We start from the raw sequence: 23788 nt of genomic DNA on the forward strand, positions 1-23788 counted from the left end.
AGAAAAGTTTCTGATAAACAGATGATCTAAGGAAGCAATCACATTTTCACTGTCATTTTGTTGAAATGGTTGGCTCTTTCCAGGAACAGCATCCAGTAGTAACACCATGGTACCTGGACCTGATGGACACCATGAGAGCAAAACCAAAGATTCCAATATGGAGGACAGGTAAACTGATTCTAGATTTAGGAAATGTGTTCCATTTATAAACAAAGAAACATAAGTCGTTACTTTTTACTAATCCTACTAAAAGTAAACCAAGAACCATTTATCAGCTATTGCTAACAGGTTGTTCTTTATTTGTTGCTTGCTCAAAAGTACTAGATGGAGATGTTAAGTGAATGAATGTAACTTCTGTATATCTGCACAGTTACACTCATCTGGACATCTACACTGGTCTGAACAGTAATCTGAACAGACAGCACCATCGACTGGAGTCCCGTTACAGCAGCAGCTCAGGAGGATCCTATGAGGAGGAGAAAAGTGAGTACATTAACATCACTGTCCTCAGACTTCTGATGTTGCTCCTGCCCTGACCAAAAAAATCTGAAGTCAGACTCTTATATATAGGTATAAAGGTAGAATCCGTGTAAAATTGAATGGGCAGCATTTGCCGTCAAATGAATAAATTACATTAAAAAAAAATTTTTTTTTAATAATATTTCAAAGTATTACTGTTCTTCCTGTATTTTGATCAAATAAATGCAGCCTTGGTGAGCATAAGACACTTTGAAAACAATAAAATATTATAGGTCTCAAAGGTCTCAAAATTTTGAATGGTATTGTATGAACATGTTGTTTCTCTCTGTAGGTGACTCTATGCCTGTCTATGCTAACTGGCGTCTAAAGGTGATGGACCATAACCGGCCAGAGCCCCTCCCATTTCCTCCCACCGGCGGCTGCTGGTCACCACTAGTCGATTACCTGCCTGAGACCACCACACCTGGAGTCGCCCTCCACAGGTGACTCCACATACTCAGTGTGCCCCAAATCAGACTCTGTGTTGTTTTCCTTGACCGCTGACAACACATTGCAATTTTTTTTAAAGGTGTAACATTGCTGTGATCTTGCTGACCGACCTCATCGTAGACCACGGGGTCAAAGTGGAATGGAACTCATACCTTCACCTGCTGCTGCATGCCATCTTTATAGGTAACACATACACAACTGTACAGTTTGTTAATAACCATCACTGGAATGTCCTGACATGCATATTTGTGCTTGTAGGCTTCGACCATCAGCATCCAGAGGTCTATGAGCACTGCAAGCGTTTGCTGCTCCACCTGCTGGTCGTCCAGGGCACCAACAGCAGTGTGCAGTCACTAGCATCTGTACTTCTTCGCAACCGTGAACTGAATGAGCCCCGAGTTCTAACAGTCAAACCCACTCTTCAGGAGTTCAACCTCACAGGTACTTAAAAGCAAATGTGTTTAACAGTATATCTGTCTGCCTCAGTGCTCTTATCCAACAGATTGATAATAGTAATTAAAGGGATAGTTCCCCAAAAAATGAACATTTTGTCATTACTCACCCTCATGTCGTTCCAAACCTGTGAGACCTTCGTTCATCTTGGGAATACAAATTAAGATATTTTAGATGAATTCCGAGAGCTCTCTGACCCTCCATAGACAGCAAGGATCCTAACACAATCAGCGTCCAGAAAGGTAGTCGGGACATCGTTAAAATAATCCATGTGACATCAGCATTCAACCGTAATGTTACGAAGCTACTAGAATACTCTTTATGTGCAAAGAAAGCAAAAACAAAGACTTTATTCAACAGTTCATCTCCTCCGCGTCGCCCTGGAACCATTTTGGAAAGTATCACATATTTAAACAACATATGTACGCGGATAAGTTTTTACATTGTTTACACTATACATATGTTGTTAACCTATGTGATGCTCTCCAAAACTGCGCCACGGTGACGTGGAGGAGACACATTTTTGAATAAAGTCATTATTTGGGGTCCTAAAGTCAGATGGATTATTTGAACGATGTCCTTACTATGTTTCTGGACATTGATCGTGTTAGGATCCTTGCTGTCTATGTGAGGGACAGAGAATTCAACAAAAATATCTTAATTTGTGTTCTGAAGACGAACGAAGGTCTTACAGGTTTGGAACGACATGAGGGTTAGTAATTAATGATCAAATTTCCATTTTTAGGTGAACTATCCATTTAATTATAATAATAAGTAATGCATTACAGTAATAAATAATTGTGCATTGGTTTGTTTCTTAGGAGTTACAGAGCTGATGCCAGACTTCCAGCCGTCTCCAGTGACAGACTCTGGCCTGAGCTCCAGCTCCACATCCTCTAGTATCAGTCTGGGCAGCTCAGTGCTGCCTCACCTCCCTCCCACTCTCCTCAATGAAGTGGACCTGTCTGCAGAGCAGGACGAGAAGGTCAAAAACCTCATCGAGTTCATTAGCTCAAGGTGAGGGGGCTCTGTAGGCCAGTCTGTCAAATTCTTCCTCTTAGGGTTGTAATTTCATTATCTAAATGCTGAATACATCTAACATATTAACCAATAACATGCAATCCTGCTTGAGAGTTTTGTATATTCAGGAATGCTTCTGGCACAGAAAGAATTGGGTTACGGAGCCTAATAATGGCTCTAAGATCTCCATCGCGAACCACAAAAATAAGTGTTTGGTTTAACTTAAGACATTTAAAACAGTTATGACAGAAATTTGTTCTAATCTCTATAGTAATGAAATGTACCTATAGTAATGATAATAGTAATGCATTTAAAAATAGTAAAAAAAAGTAAAAAAAAAATTATTTTTTCCCCCACTTTAATTTTTTTTTTCTAGAGTATACGTTTTGTTGTGCTCGAAGGTTAGGGTTATATTTTCATTTAATATTGACATTTTAACTGATTGATTAAATTGTTAAATATATACATTTTATTACACACCATTTTTGAGGATAGATTTGTATTAAACTGTAAAACTCAGTATAGAATTATTAAAAGAAACGAACGAGTTGTTTACGTCATGATAAATATAAAAAAACGAGGCCAATTGCTCTGAAAAAATATTGAGTCGCTGTAGATAGAAGTGAATAACATATGTATAAATAAAACGGTTCGATTTTAGTATTATTAATATTATTTCCTACTGGAATACTTTCTCATAATTGTCTTTGTATAAGAAGATGGGAAGTGCTTTAACATCAAAATACTTTAGATTTAAATAAGTTTTTTTTTTTTTTTATAATCAGTGTTGTTTTTGCCTAGTTTCCCTGGATACATATTGAATGTAATTTTTTGTTGTTGTTAAGATATTGTATTTTTTCCTCTGCCTGCAGCCATGTCTAACAGGAGAGGGTATTGTGGCCTTGCATGTGTGTGTGTGTGTGTGCTCAATCTCAATCTGTGTGAATGTTTGATTCGGAGTGGTTTTTACTTAATGGTTGTTCACTGAGAGTTGTGTGAGACTGTTTTGCCTTTGTTCTATGTTAGATATTTCCTGTTGTGTCAATTCTTTTCTTTTAATTGGTTGGCCCATAGGAAACGTGGCCCACTGTGGAACCATGAAGACGTCTCTCCCAAAAACCCCAACATCAAGAGTGCTGATCAGCTTAGTGTATTCCTCCGCCATGTTGTCAACGTCTTCAAACAGACACCGTCCGGTAAGACACCATTTTTGCTTAGTTCACTGCACTGTAGAGGATCAACTTCCATATGAAGGAATGCTAATTTACTTCTTTAGGAGAACTGAAATGTTTGGGCTGTGGTTGTGATGGGTTCTTGTGCTGCATGTTTGATCAGGTTACCAGTTGGAGCAGGAACTGAGTGAAGTTGCTCTGCAGACAGCTCTGTCCTGCTCATCGCGGCATTACGCTGGTCGCTCTTTTCAGATCTTCAGAGCACTGAAACAGCCGCTCACAGCCTCCACACTGTCAGACGTGCTTTCTCGTCTGGTAGAGACTGTGGGAGATCCAGGGGAAGAGGCTCAGGTATATAGAAATGTCCCAGTCTTCCAGAAGTACTGATAAGAAAGCTACAGCAGGCGTCAACAATGAGGATTTTTTTCTTCTGATCTGATCGGGCCAGTACTCCAGAGTTTTACTTGCCCTACCAGTGTACTTGGCCCTTAGTAGTAATTTTTGGCAATATGTGTGTGCGTGTGTGTACAAAACGTGCATTGAGTAGGGTCTTCACCTTTAATCAAAAATGCATGCAATATTATATATATATATATATATATATATATATATATATATATATATATATATTAGGGGTGTAACGGTTCACAAAATTCACGGTTCGGTTCGATACGATACACTGATGTCACGGTTCGGTTCGGTTCGGTTCGATACGTTTTAGATACAGCAAAATGTAAAAACATCTCAACTTTTCAGAATGCCGCAAGCGCACCGCGGGTCATGTGACAAGAACTAACCAATCAGCTTCATCCTTTCCCGTAACAACGTTGAGAGCTCAGCCAAGATGAAGGATCAGCTGATCATAGTTGTATATGGATTGCAATTTTGAAATAAATTCAGTAGCAGAGCTACTGCAAGCGATTTTTAGAGCTGCAAATCCATTTATCCTTCGCTGAAATTTCCGCGTCTCATGGAGAGAGCACGTCATTGTTGCTTAGCAAAGACAGACGCCTCATGAGCGCTTCTGCCCAAGCGCTTTGGAAAGGAGGAGAAAGACGCGCTTAGCGTTTTCCATGCGTTTTTAGGCACGATATGTGAACGGCCCCTAAGGCGCTCGCTCACTCAGCACGCGCTGAAGGCTCGTTGCAAAATGTCGAATGCCTTTAACAGACCAGAAATATAAGATCCTAAAATAACCAACAGGTCTGGTGTTTGGGTTGGATTCCCTGTAAGCTATAGTGTCTAAATGCTGCAGGGATAGTTTGCTGCGTGCATGTTTCTCCTTTTTTTCGTCTTTTCCCAGATAGTACTGACGCATATATCCCAGATATTACCGCTGGTTTTTTTTTTTTTTTTTATTCCCGCTGGTGTACCCTGTCATGTTGCAGATGCGACATACCGTTGTTTTTTTATCCACCACTCTCTTGCCATCACCATTATAGCTTAAAGGGAATCCAAAGTGCACCCAAACACCAGACCTGTTGGTTATTGGAGGATCTTCTCATTTCTAGTCTGTTAAACGCATTGGCTATTTTGCAACGAGCCTTCAGCGCGTACTGAGTGAGCGAGCGCCTGCTGAGTAGCCTAACATAAACATATAAGATGGTGTTTTTTCTTCTTCGGGAGTGTCAGGGGCGTTGCCTGTTACGTTGTTTGGGTTATTGGGCTACCTTGTTGAACGCATCATTATATTTCTCTCTCTCTCTTTTTTTTTTTTTCAAATATAATTAATTACTCCAACGAACCGTTCGGTATACATAATGCGTACCGCGTACCGAACCGAAAGCGTCGTACCGAACGGTTCAATACGAATACGCGTATCGTTACACCCCTAATATATATATATATATATATATATGTATATGTATATGTATATGTATATGTATATGTATATGTATATGTATATGTATATATGTATATATGTATATGTATATATGTATATATGTATATGTATATGTATGTATATATGTATATGTATTTATATATGTATGTATATATGTATATGTATGTATATATGTATATGTATTTATATATGTATGTATATATGTATATGTATGTATATATGTATATGTATGTATATATATGTGTATATATATGTATATATGTGTGTGTGTAATATATATATAATGTTTCCGGTCATACAAGACTGACAAAGGTCAAGACCCTACTCAGTGCATGTTTTGCAAGATTCCCCTTTCTGTCAAACATATTTTATTGGACTGTTTAATGTATGTATAAAACTATTTTATGAAGTGGACTCACTTAAAGAGTTATAAAAAGTATTATAATTATAGTATATATATTTAATTTTATAAAGTTTTAGAATTTGTGTGTGTGTATAGACTACAATAAAATACAATATATATTTTTTATTTTATTTTATTTTTACTTTCTCTTTATTAAATAACCTAATTTATTTAATACAATTACAAATTATTAAAAATGTTTATTTAAACGGTATTTTTCTAATGAAAATAACAAATAATTAAAAAAATACTTTTCTGCCATATTTGTGTCATATAAAAAATTTGAGTATATAAGTAGTTCCAAGATTCATTCTTAAAATTTCAACAAAACATCATCTGCTTTAGATTCGACTTTATTTCAGACTTAAATCAGTGTGCATGTTGACCCAATCAGACATGTGTCCAAATCCTGTGACCAAATCCTGGTCTCTTACCAGTCATAGTCAAACATTTCATCCGTCTCTTGCAGGGTTTTGTTATCGAGTTACTGTTGACACTAGAGGCTGGTATAGACACTCTTGCTGAAACAATGAAGGGCTACGACCTTCTCACTGCACTCTCACAGTAAGACATGCTCTGCTAAAACCAAACATAAAAATCATTATTTCTCCTCTTACATAATTATTTTTTTTTTTACCCAAATGAACCTGATAATCTGTCTCCACCTCTGTAGGGCCTCCCATGATCCTCTGCAGGGCACCAAATTTGCCAATAACAGGAAAAGTACTGGTCAGCTGAACCTGGGCAGTGGAAGTTTCTTGCATGTCCATTACAGCCACGCTCGAAGCAACTCGCTCCGGGCCAGTCTGATGGGTGAACGCCTGGGAGACCGTCACCGTAGCAATACCCTCGATGTAGCCGACCGACTGGGTGGCAGCCACGGAAATCTAGCCCGCACGCGGAGCTTATCATCATTACGAGAGGATGGTGTTCGTGGCGATGTAGGAGGAGGAGGTGGGGGAGGACCTGGAGGAGGATCTGGTGAGGTGGTGCCACCAACCGACCCCACCCACCTGATGGCGACGGTCTTCTGGATCGCAACGTCGCTGCTGGAGTCCGATTATGAGTTTGAGTACTTGCTGGCACTCAGGCTGCTGAACCGACTGCTGGCCCAGATGCCCCTAGAGAAGCCGGACAGCAGAGAGAAGCTGGAGAGAGTGCAGGCCAAACTGAAGTGGTACAACTTCCCCGGCCTGCTGACGCTCTTCCTGAAGGGTTTCACTTCAGCTGCAACCCAGGAGCTCACGATTCACCTCCTCAGTAAACTCATCACTGTGTCCCGACACACACTCATAGACCCCTCACAGCAAGCTGGTGCGCCAATGGCTCAATATCAAGATCTGTCTCAGTAATTTAGGGTGTATCCACATATATTTATTTTCTGAACCTATTTCCTGTCAGGTTTTCCTCTGAATATCCTGTGCCTGCTGCCACACCTGGTCCAGCACTTTGACAACCCCACAGGGTTCTGTAAGGAGACTGCTGATCGGATCGCCAAAGTGTGTGCTGAAGAAAAGTCCGCCACACTGGCCAACCTGGCACACATGATGAGCTTGTACTCAACGCACAGTTACTCGAGAGACAGCACCAACTGGATCAACGTGGTGTGCCGCTACTTGCACGACTCCTTCTCTGAAATAACCTTTAACCTGGTCACATACCTAGCTGAGGTAAATTTGAAGGAATTTGATTGACATACATTAACTCGTACAGTTGGATTCAATAAAAATCTTGAGTTTTTAAAGTTTTTCAGACAGCAATACATTTAAAAAAAAAACACACATTTATATATTTGCACGCTTAACAAGACTGCAACAGAATGATGCCACATTTTTCTGTCATATAATTTGGTGCTGAAGTGTGTGTGTGTATATATAATCTCTTGCCGTTTGACCTCTTCTGTTTCAGCTATTGGAGAAGGGCCTGAACAGCATGCAGCAGTCTTTGCTACAGATCATCTACAGTCTACTGAGTCACATTGATCTGTCTGCTGCTCCTGTCAAGCAGTTCAATTTGGAAATCATGAAGATCATTGGCAAATATGTACAGGTCTGTGTACAGCTGTGTACTCTTTCCGTTGTCTACACTCAGAACATCAGTCCCTCTAATGGTTTGTTTTAGTATGCCTGTCCTATTTCAAGAGATTGTGAAGACAGAGCATTCCATGTTTATTTGAATTCCTTTTTCTGTTCTCCATTGCCCGTGGGTGTGTTTATAGTAATGGACAGTGGATTTTGCTGTAGTATGTGTTTGTGTATATGAAAGGCCTGGAAGCTGTTTGTTTTGTGAGGTACTTTTAAGGAACTATAAGCTGCATCATCACTTTCCTCCTCTGTGGTCTTTACCTAAGCTTTTCATCTCATGAGTCTCTAAAGGATAAATCAGAAAAAAAAAAAGAATGAGAAATGGCTCAAGTGTTTATTGTGTGTTGTGTCTGTGCGTTTCTACAGAGCCCGTACTGGAAGGAGGCCCAGAACATTCTGAAGTTAGTGGTGTCCCGCTCTGCGAGTCTGGTGGTTCCTGATGAGGTGCAGCGCTCCTACAGCACAGAGTCCACCGGCTCCCCGGAGATCGCTTTCACTCGCATATTTAACAACTCCTCTAAAGAACTGCCAGGAAAAACGCTGGACTTCCACTTTGACATCTCAGAGGTGCTTGGCCTGCCGCCTTCTCTGTCTTCAGTCACTTTTATTTTGTTTATTGTTCAAAGGTTTGATATCAGTAAGATTTTTTTAATTAAGTTAATACTTTTATTCAGCAAGGATCAAAAGTAACAGTAATGTTACAAAGGATTTCTATTCCAAGTAAATGCTGTTTGAAATTTCTGGAAATCAGCATATTAGAATGATTTCAAAGAATCGTGTGACACTGAAGACTGGAGTAGTGGCTTTGCATCACATGAATAAATTACATTTACATTTTCAAATTTTTTTTATAAGCTCATCATTGTAGCTTTTTTCACATTGTTTTTACCATTTGACCCACAGACGCCTATTATAGGTCACAAGTATGGAGACCAGCGAAGTGCAGCGGGGCGTAATGGAAAACCGCAGGTAATTGCCGTGACAAGAAGCACCTCCTCTACTTCCTCTGGCTCCAATTCAAATGGGCTGGTGCCAGTCAGCTGGAAGAGGCCACAGCTCTCACAGGTATTGTGAAAATCTGTCAATTCTTAATTAACCAACTGCAGCTTTAATTGCTTTTTTATTTAAACTCTTATTTCCATGGTGATATTTGTCGTTATCTGCTTCCAGAGAAGAACACGGGAGAAACTGATGAACGTTCTCTCTCTGTGCGGTCCAGAGTCTGGCATGCCTAAAAACCCCTCTGTAAGTTTTCCTTCTTGTGTTCAGAACATTATCAGGTTGCATAGTTTTAGCAATGGCTAAGTACACCTCTTTTCTGTAGGTGGTGTTCTCTTCAAATGAGGATTTAGATGCAGGTGACCAACAGACCAGTCTGATCCCCACTGTAGAGGAAGTGACACGGGAGGAGGAAGCGCAAGCAGAAGATGCAGGAAGCGAACAGCAGTTTGGTGTCTTCAAGGACTTCGACTTCCTGGATGTTGAGCTGGAGGATGGAGAGGTGAGCACTGATGCTCTTGGCATGTTGCCACATATTTTGATAACTAACAAACAATCCTCAAAGTCTTTTCTTGCAAGCATATCGGAACTGATTCATGTTTCATCCTTAACAAAGAGAGAGTCTATGTGTGTTTGTATTTCTCTGACATCACCTGTGTCTGTTTGTGTGCCTCCACATTATCTCCGTCTTAACTCCCCCTAACACTCTTGTTATCTTTTTTCCTCTTTTGCGTCCAGGAACTTCAGGTAAGTTTTAAGCAGTGTTCAGGGAAACGTTTGTGTTTTATTCTATAATTGACTGGACTCATCATTTATTAAAAATTTTGCCAATTCAGAAATGTAATTGTGATTCCCGCTAGTCAATCAAGTGGGTTTGTTTTTATACTTGTAGCTAATGAGTTTCACAAGTACATGGATGTCACAAATAAACAATTTTAATTCAAAATAGAACATAAATATTGTATATACGATTTAGAATTTGAATTGGTTATTGTTGTGTTGTTTCCCATGTTCACTGACCCCACTGTGCCCTGTGGTTGTGTGTGTCGTGTCGTGATTTGTCTGGTGTATTCATTTTTATTTCTTATCCTTTATTTTCTCTATAATTCACACAGCTTGCAGCTAACAGTTGAAGTGCTTTGCTCTTATTGGCTTTCTGCTGTTCCACCTGCAGGGGGAGAGCATGGACAACTTCAACTGGGGTGTGAGGCGTCGCTCTCTGGACAGCATTGAAAAAGGTGACACCCCATCCCTGCAGGACTGCCAGTATTCCGGCAGCACACCCAGTCTCATCCAGCCGGAGGACACCGATGAGTCATCTGAGGAGGAGGTACTGAGCGCTAGCCAGATTCTCACCCGCTCCAACCTCGTAAGTCCCCTCTCCTCTGGGCCCCCTCCACACAGGGGGTGCCGGCATGGTGTGTCTGTGTGCCAAATTGGGCTTAGAAGCTGCCACGGCCTATATAGACGGGGTTAGACGCTTGCTTTCTGCATAACCCACACTTCCAGTGTGTTTGGACAAGTGCCCTCCGCACTTATCCCTGCTGCCAAGCCAACTATTCATTTTTAGTACTCCAAAACCTTTCTTTGACCCTAAATTCCATTTTTTTGCATTATTTGTTTTGGGTAAGTATGGTGATGGGGACCCATTTTTCTGTCTCTTTTATTAGCCAGAGTAACTTCAATCAATTGGAGTGGTTTTGCATTCTTATACTAACTTTGCCAAAGTTGTTTAGACCCTTGACAGCATGATCTCATTTAGAGGCCCACACAGAATCTGCACACACACAACTCTGCAGAATTCCACTGGACTGAAGCATTAATCATTTATACATTTAGATGTCTTGTGTTTTTATTAATTATGTGTATAATTTGATTATACTTTTAGCTTGAAACAAGAAGAGGCATTGTACACTTGCCGGCTAAAGATTATCAACTAACATACTTTCAGCTCGTTCTAAATACAATAAACTCACAGAGAAACAGTCAGGTAATCAGGATCTGTGCCCATCTAGCTTTGATCTTTTTTGTGAAATTCTGTGAAATATTACGTGAAATTAGTTATAGCATGTTTTTTCCCTCAAAAATCAACTAAATATGCATAGAACAAACAGCATATTCCTTGTGGGCCTTCTCATTACTTAAATGGATTCAAATAGTTTTTCTGCATGAATGTTTTTACGTAAACTTTTTTTTTTTTTTTACATTTCAAGCCTCTAATAAGTTTTTGCACCCTTCTGCTTGCTATGGGGCATGAGCTACTAAACAGAGCTTAAGAAAGCCGATTGTTTAAATGCAGTTGAGTGAAAGTCATTTTCCTCTTCCTGTTTTTGTCTCTTTCTTCCTACGCTGATTTAAAATTACTGAAAGTTGAAAATGTAATTGGTCTTGCCAGGCTCACACTATTTTTCTGGCATGTTGCATGTTGTCATGATACAAGACAAATTAATTATTAAGAAGTACAAAACTCTTTTTCATTGATCCGTTATATGTGCCTGCAGCATAACACTTACTTTAAGGCAGAGAATTCTACAGCAGATACATCATGCTTCATTTTTTGCTAAATATTGGTTCATTTTTCTTTTTTTACACAGCTTAATAGTGATTCAGCGACCGATGATGCCATATCCAATCATATGGATTCCCTCCAGCAGTCGCAAGAATCCTCTAGTAGTGTCCTGACAGAAGATACCACGCCCACCCCTCCGCTGCCCCGCCCAGACAGCCCCACCCATGAGACCGCCCACTCTGACAGCAATAGCAGCCAGCTGCCTGAGGTGGGATCAATCAGGAGTCTCAATAAATTGTGGTGCACGGGTGCTATTTAGCCATTTGCTTTTTGCTCTCTTGTGGAGTCAACTGGTGCTGTTTTCTCACCTATCAATTTCCCAAAAATGTCAGTGTCAAGCTTTTAATGTCGACTTTGCTGCTAAAGTGTTTCCGGAAAGTGTTGCATTTTCAATACTGAGCACTATCTGTTTTCTCTGCCAGAATACTGGCTCATGTTCTCTTTTCCTCTCACTGGGTGTTGCTTTATTGGATGCTTGTCATTAGATAATGATTGACTGCTATTAGGGTGGGGCTTGCTTGCCTGCTTGATTTTTGATTGTGGGGGAGAGATTATCAAAGGCAAACATACACCTCAGGCCTGCTGTGCTAGAACTACCTCAAATTTGGTCCCAGAAAGTTTGAAAAACACAGACGTTAACACGATTTAGGCTCTGACGAAGACTACTCACTTCTATCCATGGACCTGCAACCTCATTGTGAGTATTAGTGAAAACCCACCATTCTACGAAATTTGTAAGGTAGAATCCCAAACATTTTTTTTTTTCTCGATGGAACACAATTAAGGAAATTTTGAAGAAAGTTCATGCTGATTTTTTCCATAGAATGAAAGCAGTGACCTCGTACTGTTTGTGTTTCAGTGTCATGCTTTTTTGAACAGCGTGAATATGTGGCAATACATTTTTGGCTGAACTATCCCTTTAAATAAAAGAGCATGCGGTAGTTATCAAGTTAAACAAAGGCACAGCCCGACTGAGAGAACATTAAAGACCGCTAACAGGCTTTAGCCAGCCATGTTACTAACACTGTAACTTAACTAACTGCTGATAACTGATGTTTTTTTTTTTCCAGTTTGTTTTGTTGATGTTTAAATGACACAGTTCTATTGTAGAAAAATGTTATTTTAAGGATGTTCCCCCAGGTCAAGCTTTATACATACAACCATCACTGGTCAGATGAAAATGAAACTTTATGTCCCTTGGTTACAATTCATAGCAGAATACTCCTGTTGATGTTATTGAATGAACAACTTTTGATCAAGACCAGTTGAGTCCAGTCCAGTCCAGTCATACCTCAATATCAACTCAAGGGCATCTCGCACGTCATTCTCCAGCTCTTAGTGTAATGAGTCCAGATAAAACCATCGATAGTCTTACTCATCTGCTTGGCCACCACAGCCAAGAACGCCTAAAAGCTTTCTCTAATACCGCCTCTACTTTGGCTCCACGCCATCGTCCCTTCTTCTGTTAATGCATTAGACTCATAAATAGACAAGAGGAGGAGGAGAAGAAAAAAAGAAACTCAAGTTTGTTCAAATAGATGTTCTCCTTTCTCCTTAAAGTATTTTTCAATAAAACATGAGTCTGAGATGGAACGGTTTGTTCTTAGATTTTTTTTTCCATCATTCCTGTTGTGTCCTGGAATTTAACTTAATAATAACATTCATCATACATCTCAAAGATCTTGACTTCTACAGACATTGAGCTCATGTGACATTATCAACTATTGCATCGGTTGTTTGATTGGTTGAAGTTTGAACTTTCAGCTAATCAATTGTAAGTAGTGACCGACCAATATATTGCCAATATTTGGCATTTTCAGTTAATCTGCATAAGTTTGGCTCTGTCTGAAGCAATACTTTTGTCCAAGTTCATACGGTGCATTTTATGTAAAGTATATAAAAACTTGAATTACAGCATGTTATTTACTATTTTTAAATTAAATGCTGTGATATCTAACATACCTGCTAACCTACAAAGCACAAGCGAGAATACATGAATATTGACATGTGTAAGTATCCATGTGAGACTCGGGGGAAAGATGTTTCTCCATGATTTTGATTGATTTAATTGTCAGACGCTTTTTAGCTCAGTGCATTTATGTGATTTATGAATGGAAATACAGTGGTCCATTTATTTAGATCCTCTGAACAGGTTTATTCCTCAGCTGGTCACATTTGCATCGTAAGTCAATGGTGAAAGATAGCCCAGTACCATTATTGATTTTTCCTCTCATAAAAGAAGCAGCGAACATGTATAGCAAGGCTATTTTGTGATTGGCGGTGCTTAAGAGTCTCTTGGTGATGTTCACTCTAAGTGTAATGTTCACCACCTAGCCTGAACGCTGACCCAAATAAATAGACCTTTCTGTTTCAGTAAAAATAAATACAGTTTCTACAGCAACAGTTGTGGAGTGTTGTGCTTAATGCACACAAGATAATTCAAAGATTCAGTTTTTGTGTATTATTATTACAGTATAAAGCACTCGGAAGAGGTATTATTCAAAATACATGTTGCCCTCTTTGCCTCAGTCCTGACTTCCATTTACTGTCATGTTCACAATTGCAGGATGCCAGTGTAACTGCAGCAGATGAATTGAGCAGCAGTGTCAGTGAGGATACGGGGTTTGGCAGTGCTCCTCCTTTACCCTCTGACCCCCCCGAACTCTGTGACTTACCTGACTCCCAGGACCCCACTGACGACCTGGACCCAGCACCCCCTCCGCCACCAGCTGTGGACAGCCCGCCTGGATCCCTCTTTGATGATGAGGCGTTGCTGCCACCCCCTGTCATAGACTCCACCTCGGACTCCATGTGTGAGGAGGAGACCGTTCTGCCCCGTGCTCTGGACTCGGCGCCCGATTCAGTATGTGAGGAGGACGTGACACTGGCTCTGAAAGAGCTAGATGATAGGTGCGAGGAAGAAGAGGCAGATTTTTTCGGCATATCCAGGTTGGTCTGTGATTTCTGTAGTAATCATTCACAGGGTTGAAAGCTCATCAGTCATGGCTCTGTTCCTTGTTGTCTACTACCAACATAGACTGCTACCTTTAAGGCAGCATTCTAACCAAGGTGCATTTACACAACTTTTTCCTCTCATATAAAGCACAACATATGAAATGATCAGTTATGAAATATACACTCAAAGGCTGCCCAGATGCCTTTTAATTCTCTATTATTTGTAAAAACTTTTGTCACCTAATATGCTCTCAAAACGTTATGAGAGAGCAGTAGAATTAAAATAACACAAATGGCAAAAGGTTTGTTAAAAATTTAATTATGTAGCCTACCATTCAAAAGTTTGGGGTTTGATGAAATCCAACGGGATTGTCACATCGGGTCGACAGCATCGGACCATAAAGCTGCACTGGAACACATCGCTCAGACTACAGTCGACGGTAAACTGACATGTGCGTTCTGCACGTGCGTGAGAGCTGTTCATATCAAGAGCTGTTAATAGTATATATTTGTCATTCAAAAGAAGAACCCGAAACAAAGATATATGAGAAAACGCAGATATATTAAATGTAAACAAAGCATTGCTTACTTACCGTTTTAAATATCAGTGACGTTGATAACTTTAATCATTTTAAGCAGCTCATGTTGTTATGAAAATATTTGCGTATTAGATTGATTGGAAAAGATCACATAACATTTAAAACAGCCTTCATTCACATGCTTGTTTTCATCTCTTTTGCTTTAATTCTCGGGCACGGACTCATTCGCTAAACTGAACATCGAATCAGAGCTCTCACTCTCGAGGTGACATACCAAACAAACTAGCGTGACCATCGCTCGATGTGTCCCGGGTTTAAGATTTGTTTGATCAGAAATACAGTCAAAACAGTATGTTTTAAAGGGACACTAAGTAGGAATTACTCCCATCTAGTGGTGAAATTGTATTTTGCATTCAAACTAATTTTGCTCTCCAGCGCCTCGCTTTTTCAAATGCGCGTTGCATCTACGGTAGGCGATATGTACCAAAAAGCTTTGACGGGATGTCTTCTAATAGCACTTCGTCGAGTTTTCCTTCAGGTGAACAGGTGTGTTATTTCAAACAAACAGCAACATGACCATAAACAAACGAATGTTACAGTATGAATTACTGACTGTGGAAAACATGAAATATTGTAATTAGTAGTTATGTCTTCTTTATTCGTTATATTTTCTGAATAATGTGCATTGTTAGATATAAAAAAAATATTGTAATATAGATTGTAACACTGACTTACCTGTCGAGAAGAAAACTGGCCACTTCAGCGTCTCTTTTGAAATCTTTATCCAGCATTAGCTCTTTCCACCTAGAAAAAGCTTCACCGACATTAACTCTTGTTTTCTGTAATCTACGGTCACGTTTCCTTTTACGTTCTATTTTTGACTGTTTTGGCGACGATGTTTTCTTCTCCTGTGGCGCGGCATATGTATGGTCCATAATAAGAATGCAATCCAGACTTTTAAACTTGCCGGTGCAGTTTCAAGCGCCTCTCACTGCTCTGCACCTGCGTTTCTGGCTCTGACCGAAAACGTGCTGTGGAAACGCGTTGGCTTAGTACTTTTTGTCCCTCTCTGCTTATTATAGTTTTGCAAGATGGCGGAACTACATGGAAGCCTCTGTCGACCTACCCGTCCCATGTATATAAAGATAATAAATTCTTCATTTACGAGGATTAGTTTAAACATTGGCATAGGTATTTGTACACCATTGAGGGCATATTTATGAATAAAAATATTGATTTTAGATAATAAAATACCTAAAAAGTTACTTATTGTCCCTTTAAAATGTAATTTATCTAAATAAAATATCTGTGGTGGCAAAACTACTTTTTTCCTTTTTTGAGGAAATCATGATAATTTAAATAGGAGATTCCAAAGAACAGCATTTATTTGAAACAGAAATCTTTTGTAACATTATACATGTATTTACTCTCACTTATGATCGATAAAAGTGTTAATTTCTTAAAAAAAAAATCAGTTACCCTAAACTTTTAAAAGGTGCTGTAAATATCCAAAATATAAATTGTTGTTTTCAGATATCCATCCAAATTTTTATTTCACTTTTCACATAAACATAATTTTTCAAATTGACTGCAGATTTATTTGACATTTGATATCATAACAGTACATGGTGTGAGGCAAACCTGTGTGAAGTCATGTGTTTATATGTATATAATATAGGAGATTTTGACTGATCATTCAGATTAACATTAACACTGCAAATACATTGTGGTCATATTCTTTTCTGACTTCCTCCAAATGTGATCTGAGTGAACATGTTACAAAATGTTTTGGACCCCATTTACAGCTGTGCATAACACTGTTTCACTTTGGATCTTTAGACTTCTTTTGCTCGTAGTCGGTACTGTACCATTTGATACCATTCAACATATTTCTTATCATCTGCCATGAATAATAAGGGTGAGTGTTATTAACGCTGTGAATGGTGATATCATACTTGGCAACATCATTGCCCTTGAAGGTCAGCCATCTATACGCGAGCACTTCAGAAAGTGCCTCCACGGACTGACTTTATTCATTCTCATACACGCACTCTCACACACACACACTTCCTTTGCAGTGCTATTTATCATCCCCTAAGCCCTGATGTGTCCGGCTTTTCTAAGATCGATTAATAAAAATTATAGGCAGCGATTCAGCAAAGAGCTCTAATTAGATTTTTGCGCATGCACTGTGTGATGAGGGCCTTTCTGTGCTCTTCCTGGCAACTTCTTACGTCTGAGATCCATTGAACGGAAAGAGAGCCTGTAGCCGTGTGTGGCGCAGCAGCGAGTGGGGGAGGGAGTGAGAGGGAAAAACAGAGAACGTCACAAATGCAGCGGGAGAATTTAGGCTAACACGTGAGGTGAAAAGCTCGGAGAGGGAACGGCGAAAAAAACCATCAGAGCAGGAAGTGAAGGGAACGATAAAAGCTGTTAGTGAAGATGAAGATGAAGGCAGTGTCCTCCACAACCTTCAGCAGCACTGGTCTCAGATTCTTCTATTCGGTCTGCTTCATCAAGCTCTTCGGCCTTACAGGCCTGTAAGTGTGTGTTTGTCTGTATGTTGTTTTTCTGTGCCTCTGCAGTAGATTTAAACTCAACACTGCAGCACATGACATCTGCAGTAAGAGGGAGAGAGAGGAGGGAGAGCTTGATAGAAAGAACAGCATGCCTCTGTTTACGTTTTTCCTTCGTGAATGATGCAACGGTTTGTGTAGGTGCTTGTGTCTGAGTCTTGTCCTTTCCATCCCTGTTTACAGTCAGGATGAGGGCGATGCAGACGGCTTTCCTGAACTCCAGGCCTCTCCACCTCCGTCGCCCTTTCTTTCGGCTATTTTGGCAGCATTCCAACCCGTAGCCTATGATGATGAGGAGGACGCCTGGCGGTGCCATGTCAACCAGATGTTGTCGGACTCGGATGGGTCTTGTGCTGTTTACACCTTCCATGTGTTCTCACGCCTCTTCCAGGTAAAAATGAGTGTTTGTGAGTCCGTACCTGCACATTATGTGAATATATTAATATACAGTTTCATGCAGATACACTACAGTTCAAAAATCTTGTGTTGGTAAGATTTTTTTTTTTATTGCTTTTATTCAGCAAGGAAAGTGACTAAAGACATTTATAATGTTACAAATTATTTCTGATAAACATTGTTCCTATAAACTCTCTAATTATCAAAGAATCCTGAAATAATTCTATTATGGTCACCACAAAAATATTCATCACTGATAATATCAACACCAAACCTTTGAATAGAGGTCTACTTACTTACATGTGTGTTTTTAAACTGTCACTTTTGGCTGTATGCATTAATAAACTTTTAACTGACATTAGTTTATTTGTCCACACATACATTTTCAGCAGTGTGTTGACATGCGTCACGAGAAAGTAATGCTATGTTTAGCATCCCAAATCAAAAATCACTATTTTAAGCATTTTTGGAATGTATTGTCAAACTCTAGTGTCTTGCCATACAGTACTAGCATTTTCTGAATGAAATTATTTCACAATCAAATTTGTGTAAGTGATATTCACCTTAACTTGTTATTTGATTGATTCATAGCTTGGAGTTTTTCTGCAGTACTGAGTCGATTGTCTCCTGTCTCTTTAGCACATTCAGAGGAAATTTGACTCGATTACCCATGCCTCTGTAAGATTCCTTGGCGAAGGGCTCCAGCGAATGGGAAACCAGTTCCTGAGCTCTCTAGAGGTCATGACCTCCTGCTCCCAGTGCCCTACAGTCCTACTTGATGCTGAAACTGTGAGTGTACACTTCCTCTGCACCTCACCCCTGAAAATTCCAGTTACACTTGCCGGTTTACAAAGGTTATATCAGTGTGATAGTATGCAATAATATAACATGTTGGTATTAGTAAACTGTTAAACTGTGTGTGTTATAGCTGGTTTCCTGTGGACTCTTGGAGACTCTGAAGTTCAGTGTGTTGGAGTTACAAGAACATCTGGACACTTACAACAGCAAGAGAGAAGCAGCTGAACAGGTGAGATACTAAGTGTGTAATACTGCTGTGTTTCCGAATTGTGTGCTTGAATTCAAGTATTTCGAAGCCATATGATATCATTGAGTTAGCCTGGGTGCCAGCCCGAACCCCGCCCACAACTATTTTTGGACGGGAAGTTCGGTCTGGACTCGATCCATTGAGGTGTAATTATGCTCGGCTCCCACAAGGCCGAGCCAATCAAATTGCCAGGGCGGGCTTAAATCGATGATGGACAGGCTATCTGCGGTTACGTAACCACCCACGTCATCAAAGAGCACTTGAGCACTCTTTCGTCGTCTTTCCATGTTTTAACCCCTTTGCGTGCAAACATCGCTGACGGCCCCAGTTTATTATTGTTTCACTTTCACAGCACATTAAACATCACTGTCTTACTTCATCTGGACAAACTGTGCATCAATGGAAAGTTTAAAGACTCAAGCTTCGATATTTGACCAATATTTTGATAAAACATTGTTGAAGTGACAGATATTTAGTGATTTATGTCAGGAGTGCAAAATAATAAATCCGTATTATGCCACATTTTGAATAGAAATTCACAACTCACTCATATTCAATCACGTCAAGAGCGGTTTATTTGTGTTCACATAGACTCACTGAACAGCGTCAATAAGGATTTATAGACAAAAGATGCATATCTGCGGAGATATATGGATATATTTACTGATGTTTACTTCATATTTCTTCAGACAGAATCGTCATTTCTATTCATTTTCCACGGATTTACGCGATCAGATGATAAACAGCCTCTCCCAGCGATCTCTGTGTGCGTGCAGTAGTCACAGCTCGTGCGGTGTGTGACTCAGACTCTGATTGGGTCTTTCAAACGTCCATCTTAAGAGTTTCATATCTGGACACCGCCCCATCGTGTCACATGCTTCCTGCACACTTCCTGGTAGTTATCTGGCCAAAACAACACTGAAACACCTCTGTACACACAAAATATCCGAATAATAAACCCGCGATTACGATAGTAAAGCTTGGTATGAGAATTTCTTGAGATCTGGGGCGTTTTTATAAAACAAATTGAAAATGTACATCGGAAATGCTAACTTGTGCAGCGATGAAAAAGGCTACAAATAACATATTTTTACAACAGTAAACGACCAAATTCCACCCCTGATCGCTAAAGGAAGTTATTATAAACACTCGATCGGGGTTTAAAGTGAGTTTTGAGTAAAAGTGTACTAATAATTTCATAAATTGTCAGATGTAGCTTGATGCTAACGTTAGCACCAATGCTACTAATAGCAGGTGCTTTTCTTCTTCATAATGCATTTTTGTCTCAATAATTCACGTAAGGTCGTAAGAAAATGTTTTGTTGTATTTTTATAGTAAGACTTTTGATAAATAAGGGCTAAATGCAAAGAGAGACTGAAGTGAGATCGCTGCTTTGTTGCTTTGTAAAGCCTGAAAAACCACAATCAAGGCTAATAAAGGTGGAATAAAAACAAAAGAATAATGATAAAAGAATAATGCGGATAATGTGTCATACCTGGCGGAGGTGTGAAAGACTCGTTTGGTGAGAACAATACAATCATGAAACGGGCAGTTTTCACAGCCAAACACACATATAAAACACACATCAGTGTTTACATGTGAGATCTTACAGAGATGACAAGGGCCATAAATCAATCTGATTAGCCTTCTCTAAAAACACACATGACATGGCCTTAGAAAATATTTCATAAAATTCACAGTTTTACAGATTCGATTATGAAATTTTTTATGAAGTCTTGGAAGACTTGTGGCCTTAGCTACACTGTGTTTTCAAACTCATTTCCTACATCAACATTTTTTTAAATACATTTAAAACGTATGTTTTTAATATTTTTATTTTTGTTTTTATGTTTGAGCTTATATATCTCTATTCATAACAGTCCTGAGTGATTCTGATTCCTGAACAGTAAACTTTAAAGTGTCAGCTTTGTGAACAAAGGTTGATTATGTATCTAGTCAGAAAGAATCATGAGCAGAAACCTTTTTATTTTGGGTATGTAATTTCGGTCTCCATGCCAAAAAAGGGGGGTTACTAGTAAGGGGTTAAAGTTAGTCAAGTCGCGTTGCAACCGTGTAATAAAGTTGAGACAGGGCCGACAAATGCGATAATATTTATTTTCATTATTGTTGAGATCTAATCCTAGACAGAGATCTTGTTCGTATATACATGCACCTTTTGTGTTTCTCGCAAAAATGTTATTCATGCTTGTAAGTACTCCGCGAATTCTTAAATTCCTTTTACAACAGCGGCAAAGATCGTTTACACTCATTACTTTCCTACTTCTTCCCGTTCCAGTGTGCGTGCGTGCAGTTGAACTCTGTTGACAACTATGCATCGCTCAACATACGTCTCTTACTGCGTTGCTCTGATTGGTTGTAGGTCTATCCAATTGAGTGCAGAGGGTTTTTTTTTTACTGGTTCGGTTAAGACACGCCCCATAATTCAAGTGCAATGGAGCAGTATCAGACTCACATTCTGCCTAGAATACGAGTATGACGAAGTCAGGCTATCATTGAGTAGGGACCAAACCCAAATTTAAGTTACTCACATTAACTCTTTCTTTAAATCTAATGCAATAATAAAAGAACATCTCTTTTTCCATTAAGGCAGAAACGGTACACTGATTTACAGCTATACCCTTTCCTGTGCAGTCTGGTAGTTAAAGTATCATCTTTAAACCCATCTTTAAAGGGTGATGTTGAGGTTATGCAATGGAGGAGAATAAGCTGATAGTGCAGGATCATAAAATGCTCCTTGACGTCTCTCTGCAGTTATTGTTGGCTACTAAATCATATAAGGAAGTGAGTTGATTTAGCCAGTGTTAGCTTCCGTTAGCAGCACCCATCTGTAAATCTACAGGAGCCAATTTCTCTTCATGCACGGTCACTAAGAATAGCCTCACGGAGACCCTAAATCATTTAGCCTGGTGGACAGGCTCAGGAAGGGAAGTAGAGGGGGCAGATGGGATAGTGGATGACTAGAGGACAGTAATTGGATGAGACACAGGCATTGCCTCTAGAGCATAATGCGCCGACCCCCTCTGTGCTTAAACAGACCCTCTTTAATTTGCTAAGTAGCAGACTCTTATTAAATTTACCTCACGCACACTCCCTTACACAATGTTCGGCTCTCCCTGTATTTCTGTTTTGCACTCACAGAAACGTCATCTGTCTTTCTCACATTCACAACATCAGATATTTCTACCTGCACTTCTCTGCTTTTTGGTTAATACAGTGTCTCATTTCTGTTTCCCTTGCAGTGGTTGGATAATTGCAGAAAGACCTTCGGTGATAAAGACAGTAACCAGCGACCCAACACTCAAGCTCAGGTAGAAAAAAAAACAAAACACTTACCTCACTGCATGTTTGTGTTTGAGCACACAAATGTGAACATAGTTGTATTCATCTCTGAGAGATAAAGAAGGATGTAGGAACATGTGTATAAATGTAACCAGAGGTGATTCAAGGGCAGCTGATCTTTCTGTTCCTTATAACCAGGCCCACACAGAATCAGTGCTCATGAACTCACCACAGATTTCTGCTGAATTTAAATGTCTGTCATTCTTTTCAAGGTCAAAAAAACAAAAGTGCACTAGTAATATAATCTTAATGTGTATCAGTATATTGGGTCTGTGCTTATTGTGTCTTAAAGGGGCAGCAGTCTAATTTACCTGCTGCTTTGTCATTTTTAATGTTAATCATTCACTTTTACATTTTTTTAATAAGAATTGGTTGATGTTTGGTTAATACAGTAAAGATTAGTTTATATGTTACATGTTTACATGATAGTTTACATGTTACATGTTAAATAAACCTAGCCTACTGTAGCTAAAAAAAAAAAAGTTCATATTTATTTGTTCTATTGTGTTTGTAATTTGCTTCTTTATTTTTAATAACAAGGAATACATATATACTAGTGCATAAGATTAGGGTCATTAAAGGTTTAGTTCACCCAATAATGAAAATTATGTCATTAATAACTCACCCTTATGTTGTTCCAAACCCGTAAGACCTCCGTTTATCTTCGGAACACAGTTTAAATTGTTTTAGAATTAGTCCGAGAGCTCTCAGTCCCTTCATTGAAGCTGTGTGTACGGTCTACTGTCCATGTCCAGAAAGGTAATAAAAACATCATCAAAGTAGTCCATGTGACATCAGAGGGTCAGTTAGTATTTGTGAACGAGTCAATGTTTTGTTCGTTATCTGGCTCTGCTCGGTGTTCATCTTCAGTTGTCTCTTCACAGTAGTTCAGTCAATGTACTGTTTGAGCAAATGAATTACTCCGGGATATTGGTTTGTTTGAACTCAGAGGGAGTATCAGCTACATCATAAAAGTTAACAGCTTAAGTCATTTGTGGATTAATGCTTATTTGAGATGTTAGCCGTTTTAAACGGTTCAGTTCGATTTGGTGAACTGGTTCAAAAAGATCCGGTTACATCGAATGATTCGTTCGCGAACCGGATATCACAAACTGCTTTGTTTTGAACTCTCTCACAACAGACCTGGAAGAGAAGACAATGCTGAATAAAGTTGTAGTAATACCAAAATGTATTTTCGATGCTTCAAAAAATTATAACCGACCCTCTGATGTCACATGGACTACTTTGATGATGTTTTTCTTACCTTTCTGGACATGGACAGTAGACCGTTCACACAGCTTCAATGGAGGGACTGAGAGCTCTCGGACTAAATCTAAAATATCTTTAACTGTGTTCCGAAGATAAACGGAGGTCTCACTGCTTTGGAACGACATGAGGGTAAGTT

General features: G+C 39.4%; 1 protein-coding gene across 1 annotated transcript in view; it reads left to right on the plus strand.

The window, feature by feature from the left end:
• The window catches only part of LOC113121015 (protein furry homolog-like), a 72862-nt gene that overhangs the window by 43409 nt on the left and 5665 nt on the right, over window positions 1-23788 (plus strand). The window contains 23 exon segments of the mRNA XM_026291216.1: window positions 84-168; window positions 371-483; window positions 812-962; window positions 1049-1152; window positions 1228-1410; window positions 2244-2439; window positions 3517-3638; window positions 3778-3965; window positions 6330-6424; window positions 6534-7174; window positions 7262-7530; window positions 7769-7909; window positions 8311-8511; window positions 8848-9009; window positions 9115-9189; window positions 9269-9445; window positions 10118-10312; window positions 11538-11720; window positions 14079-14461; window positions 17766-17973; window positions 18618-18767; window positions 18907-19005; window positions 22284-22352. Coding sequence (XP_026147001.1) covers window positions 84-168; window positions 371-483; window positions 812-962; window positions 1049-1152; window positions 1228-1410; window positions 2244-2439; window positions 3517-3638; window positions 3778-3965; window positions 6330-6424; window positions 6534-7174; window positions 7262-7530; window positions 7769-7909; window positions 8311-8511; window positions 8848-9009; window positions 9115-9189; window positions 9269-9445; window positions 10118-10312; window positions 11538-11720; window positions 14079-14461; window positions 17766-17973; window positions 18618-18767; window positions 18907-19005; window positions 22284-22352 — 4190 coding nt within the window.

The sequence above is a fragment of the Carassius auratus genome, chromosome 20 (assembly GCF_003368295.1).
Source record: "Carassius auratus strain Wakin chromosome 20, ASM336829v1, whole genome shotgun sequence".
NCBI classification, from domain to species: domain Eukaryota; kingdom Metazoa; phylum Chordata; class Actinopteri; order Cypriniformes; family Cyprinidae; genus Carassius; species Carassius auratus.